The following is a 6,141-nucleotide window of genomic DNA, read 5'->3' on the forward strand; positions in this document are numbered from 1 at the left end:
TAAATAGATTATAATTTACATTTAAGTCAAGATTTTGAGACAATTTGTAGACCAATTTACATTTTGATCCTTAAAGTTTAGAGTTATTTTCATTTTAGTCTCTTAAATTTGAAAATTTTCATTATAGTCCACCATGTACAATTTCATTTTCAATAGAATCTTTTTGTCTATCTCCATGACTGTTTTTACACTTAAGAGAGAGCGATAAAGCAAAAAATGAAGAAAAAACGTTGTTTTCGTGACATTTAACTATCAAATCAATCGTAGAAATGGACATATTAAAAATAGAATCAAACTAAATGGATCAAAATTAAAAACTTCAAACTTAGGGGATCTAAAAATAACCCCAAACACTAAAACTAAAAATTATAATTTAGTCAAACTCGGAAGAGTGTTGTATCGTGTATATCTAAAATGACTTTCAAGCATATCACATTAATGATGACTATTAATTCCACTATGATTTCCGAAAGAAAGAAAGAAGAACAAAAAAAACCAAAATTTTAAATTAAAAAAAGTAGTTGCTGCTAGAAATCTCTTACTATTCAATGTGAAGTAGTGTTATGGGCACACCATTGTCGTTACAACTTTACAACAAAATTTAAATGACAAGTTGTTATTGGTTTTCACAAGCTTAGGTGACAAGCTTGTATTGGTTCTCGTATCGTATGCGAAACTATTGTGGCGGTAGCATTATTCTCAAGAACCTTATCAAAGTCACACTAATAATAAGAAATGTTATGTCCACACTACTTTTACAACATTTTTACAACAAATTTTAAATGGCAGGTTATTACTGGTGTGTAAAAAAGTATATTCAATAGTAAATTAAAATTAAAACCAGTAATAACTTACCACATAGAATCTGTTATAAAAGTATCGTGAGAGTAGTAGTTCTCGACCAAGAATAGTAGTTGATGCCTTGTCAACCAGAATTCTGCTGTGGCGAGGCGACCGTTACGCTATAATTCATAATGGGATCAGTGACACTTGTCATGAACCCCTCACCCAGCCTGATATGAGAGAAAAATAAACAAAGAGAGTTAAGCACAGAATAATACTCTCTCTCTCTCTACAATAGCCATTTGCCACACAAATAGGAATTAAATTTGTGGTCCAACGCGAGCTTCGGGTTGACCATGCCTACAACACTGCCAGGCTGACGGCTAAGTACGGACACTCATACATCCTTTGTCTATATATATATATATGTGCAACTTTTGCCACCCCATACCTTCCATTTTCCAAGCTAGCTTTTCTGTAACGTCCTACAAGCTATAGTTTCTCTTACAACAACCAAAAAAGCAAAACTATAACACCCAAAAACCAATACAAAAAACGACTCTCTTTTGTTGTTTTATCTTTTCTCTCTGTCACTTGTCTGTTCTAAACTCTCGTTTCTGTTATTCTGTTTGTTTGTTGTCTTTGATGGAGTTTCTGTTTATTGGGTACGTTTTTCTTCAAGGTTTGGAGCTTATTGGAAAAGGTGTGAAGACGGGACACATGTTTACATTTTTTCACTTGGTGTATTAGAAGGTGGTAGGGTCATAATTTTTAAGGCTAATTCGCCAGCATCATCATCATCATCATCATCATCATCAATCATCATCGTCATCATCATGCCTAAAGGTGGTGGTACCATGTTGCAGGACGTGATTGACTCACCGGATCAGCTTCCCCTTGTAATAACTTTTTTCTTAATTCTTTCTCATGTTCTTCATGCATATCCTACATATATATATCTTCTTTTTGGCTAAGTAACAATTAATGCATTTCATATTTGTTTTATGTTTTTTCCAAACCCAATTTTTAATTGGCTTATTTGATCATGTTCTGCAAGTGAAGTTGGATTTGAATTTGTTTTGAAGCCGAAATTCGGGCTTTGATCTCCAAAGTTTCTTCCTTTCCTAAAAACATTCATTTATGCATGTCTGTCACGAGAACTAATTTACCTAAACAAATTTACGATTGATTTGCTATGAGTTTCATTCATGTTCATATTTTTGCTGCTGTTACACTAATGCTTGTTTGGATGAAAATTGAAATTATAGGTCTTGTTAGTTGAAATCTTTCTTCTCAAGTTTCCCAAGGTTGCTTTCCCCCATCATTCCCTTTTTCTTCTCTTGATCTCATCCTTTTTGCTCGATCTTCCACATGCATACTAACTTTCCTCATTTGATCTTATTATTGAATGCGTAGCTTAATATTTACATTCCCAAAAAGTTCAATGTATATCCTATTGATTTTTTTTCCTTTACAAATTCCCATATTTTGGAGAGATATAAACTGTAAAAGTACTGTACTGAGTTTTTACATCACAGCCGTTGATTAGTATTTTTATTGGCCATTTGAACTATGTTACATATACGCAGCTTCCTGAAGAATTTGCAGTGCTAATGGCTTTTTCTCTTATCTCTTTTCTTTTTTTACATCCCTTTTAAGACAATGATATTTTGATTCAGAGGAGAAAAGAATGCACAAGAAACTTGCTTTTCATTTGATTCAGTCACACAGTTCGATATAACATTCACTCAAAAGACAATATTACATTCTTCTATCCAAGTATGCAACCCCACCAAATTGTCATTGTCCAAGGCCACCATCGTAGCTTAGTATTCCAATCCTGACTTTGCTTGTACTAATTTTAAATATGCCTTTAATTATTTGTGGAATATGTAGCTTTTCATGCTTCTCTATTAAGCATTCTAATTATGATTCTTTTGGTTAGTAAGATTGATGATGGGGTATATGTCAAGCATTACGTATGGATAAGTTAATGTGATCATTTTAGTGCCTTTCAATTCTGAATTTTGTACAGACTGGGCTATTCTATATTTTGAACAAAACTTACATACCATGAGCTTCCTTCTTCCTGTTTATGATATTGATTTTTTGCTAATATTGGGTACCTTTATTAGTACACGTCACATGGAGCACAAATGCACATCTCTTTCTACTTTGCACAAAAAAGAGACCTTGAAACCATCCACTTTTGGAGGATTTAAATGTTTTTGATCATATATGGATACAAAAGATTGGTACATGGCAACACGGTAACCACACCATAAACCAGGTAAAAGCTAAAAGGCGTGGGCTGAAATAAAAAGGAGTGCAACATAATTAAAGAATATTAGCCTTCAGTTTTGACCTTGGATTTCTTTTCAAATCATGGTTTGCGAATCGAGGCATTATGTCTATTAATAAATAGGAATTAGATTCAAACCCATAAGAGATAAATATGAAGAATGATGCATCTATTTTGCTTAAAGTTAAGGTTCGTTGTAATCTTATTACTGATGTTAAAGTCTGCACAATTGCATTTATTCATATTCATGATGTTAATATTACTTTGCAATGTTTTGCAGGATGAAATTTCAAGCCCAATCAGCGCTCAAATTTTCGACATTTGTGACCCAGAACTCTTCCCTGATACCTTACCGAATTCTGAGGTCACTTCTAGCTCAAACTGTTGCTATGAAGAGAATTCCTATGCAACAAATATTCCGTTACCTCAAGATATAGACACTAAGTACAATGGTTACCAAGATAACAATGGCAATCCTAATACAACCTCCAACCCTGCCCCCGCAACCACCAGCACCAGCACTACCACCACTGCCACCAACACTAACACCACCACCAACAATAGTAGCAATCTGTCAATAATATTTGATTCCCAGGAAGAAATTGATAATGACATCTCTGCTTCCATAGACTTCACTCCTTCCCCTTCTTTTTCTGTCCCATCATTTCTTGCCAACCAACAAGACCAATTTGATTTCTCTTCAGTGCAGCCTCAAATTCCTTTATCAGAGTCTATTGTTGAGGGCCTCTCACAGTACCCTGCGGAGCCAGTTGCACCTCTTATGGGGGCTCCCTTATCATCTGTTTTTGAAGAGGATTGTATGTCTTCTGTGCCCTCTTATGTGCCTTTGAATCCTCCATCTTCTTCTTGCTCTTTTCTCGGCCCTTCCTTGGGTACATACATGTCTGCTGGGGCCTTGAATGCTGCTGCATTATCTGCCGACAATTCTGGGATTTTTGTTGGAAGCATTCTTATGGGTTCTGAACTGCAACCTCAAGAATTGGATTATCAGGGAGAAACTGGAGGACTTTACTGTCCAGATTCTATGCAAAGGGTATTCAACACTGGAGACCTTCAGGTACTAGCAGTTCTGTTGACTACTTTGATGCCTATTCTTATAGATATGTCTTATCTTCTCCTCCATAGGAACCAAATTTGACAGTTTGATTCAATGATTTAGAGTTAAGGAATCCACTTTATAGGGAGATAGAGATTTGAACTACAAAAAGAGCATTTATTTTTATGCTGCACTAGGTAGCTAGTTGTGAACTTGACCAGCATGGTCAAAGAATACTTTTAGGATTGAAAATTCTAGACTAGTAAAATTATGACCTTCTTACTATCGATTTTACATGTCTCTCATATGGGAATCAAATTGAGCATAGCAAGAGATAACTAGATTAAGAGGGCCATCAAATCCAACTAGTTATCCATCCATTTATTTGAGTTAATAGTGATCTGTAGGGAGAGCAGCTTCACCAGGAAGTTGGGACAAAGTAGAAGAATATCAATGCTTTAGATAAATTACCACCCTAACATGGCATAAGAAGTAAACATTTTGGATTGTATTTGTATAAAATAGGGACTTTTCTTAATATTCCTTCCCAAATTTTCTTTTAGGCACTTAGTACAGAGAGTCAGCAACTGATGGGCAAGGCTGGGAGTTCTGCTCCATTAGCATCAGAAATTTCAAGTTTGGAAGACACAACTTTCAAAGTAGGAAAACTCTCTGTGGAACAAAGGAAAGAGAAGATCCATAGGTATATGAAGAAGAGGAATGAGAGGAACTTCAGCAAGAAAATAAAGGTATACTCTCCCTCTCTCTCTGTTATGCACAAAACAAGAACCTATGAATTCACTACCATCATTAATGATATTTAGCTCCATATTGAAGCATAGCTTATGTGCTTGCATGTTTGTTTTCTCGTAAATCGTCTTAAAATTTCAGTTACTAATGGTGAAAGCATATGTGCAGTATGCCTGCCGCAAAACACTAGCAGACAGCAGACCTCGAGTCAGAGGAAGATTTGCAAAGAATGATGACTTTGGAGAGGCACATAGGCCTGCTTGTAGCAATCATGAAGAGGATGATGATGGTGAAGTAAGATTTATTACACATAAATCACTTATATTTAACAATGACATGTGTAAAATTCCCCAAAACTTTAAAATTTTGGATCAATTTTTCCAATTCAAGAAATAGTTCATAATTAATTCTTTAATCCTACATTTTTATGTTTTTCTACAGGTAGTTGTGAAAGAAGAAGAGGATATGGTGGATTCATCAGATATCTTTGCTCATATTAGTGGAGTGAACTCCTTTAAATGCAACTATCCAATTCAATCCTGGATATGACTCGATAGATTTTGCAGCATTAAACATTATAACAATTTTGCAGGACCCTCTTTCAGCCTAGATGTATCTGTCTAGGTTTTTTCTTTTTGTTTTTTGTTTTCTTTAAAAAAAGGAAGAAAAATAATAATTGGGTCAGTTATATATATATTTATAAATAATTGTCAGGATCATATGTTAAAGTGAATAACAATGTAGCTCTGTATATACTACTACATCACTTGTACCAACTTCAAAATCCAATAGTTGTACAATGGCAATCTTAATTACTGGAAATAGTACTAATGGAGCAAAATTTAGTTTCAACAGTGAGTGCATGCTTAAATTCACAGGCATTGAATATTCTTAGATCTGGGCAACAGATATATGGCAAACATAGTCATAGTGAAAAACAATGATTTTATTTGTACTATTGACATATATTGTGTTAAATGGGCTTGTGGTCACTGTTATTACATACAGTTTTGTTTAACACCTAATAATATATGCGACCCACATCGGAATCTACAAAATCTAAATAAATCATTTATCATGAACTCAACTTTCTCTGGGCTTTCCTTGCATGGGCCTTGATTTGGAAGCCTTCCCAACAATTGACACCCTTTCCCAATTCCACCCCTTAAAAATTAAAATGGCGGGAACTGACCTCTTCTTGCCGTTGGTGATTGGACATGGAGAGCCGGGGTTTAGACCCGACAAAAAA

General features: G+C 34.9%; 1 protein-coding gene across 1 annotated transcript; it reads left to right on the plus strand.

Moving 5' to 3' along the window:
* Positions 1-1,126: 1,126 nt before the first annotated feature.
* On the plus strand, positions 1,127-5,744 carry LOC126688559 (uncharacterized). The gene is made up of 5 exons (XM_050383295.1): positions 1,127-1,682; positions 3,366-4,163; positions 4,706-4,891; positions 5,061-5,186; positions 5,334-5,744. Exons 1-5 carry the CDS (start codon positions 1,620-1,622, stop codon positions 5,439-5,441), a joined length of 1,281 nt encoding a protein of 426 aa, XP_050239252.1. The 5' UTR covers positions 1,127-1,619; the 3' UTR covers positions 5,442-5,744.
* The last annotated feature ends 397 nt before the right edge of the window (positions 5,745-6,141 follow it).

This window comes from Quercus robur, chromosome 6 (assembly GCF_932294415.1).
Source record: "Quercus robur chromosome 6, dhQueRobu3.1, whole genome shotgun sequence".
Taxonomy (NCBI): Eukaryota; Viridiplantae; Streptophyta; class Magnoliopsida; order Fagales; family Fagaceae; genus Quercus; species Quercus robur.

Bases quoted from the DNA above. Each gene is read 5' to 3' on its own strand.
- LOC126688559 (XM_050383295.1), top strand. From the start codon at position 1,620: ATGCCTAAAGGTGGTGGTACCATGTTGCAGGACGTGATTGACTCACCG. The intron at 1,683-3,365 runs GTAATAACTTTT...AATGTTTTGCAG, and splicing joins CACCGGATCAGCTTCCCCTT to GATGAAATTTCAAGCCCAAT. The intron at 4,164-4,705 runs GTACTAGCAGTT...ATTTTCTTTTAG, and splicing joins TCAACACTGGAGACCTTCAG to GCACTTAGTACAGAGAGTCA.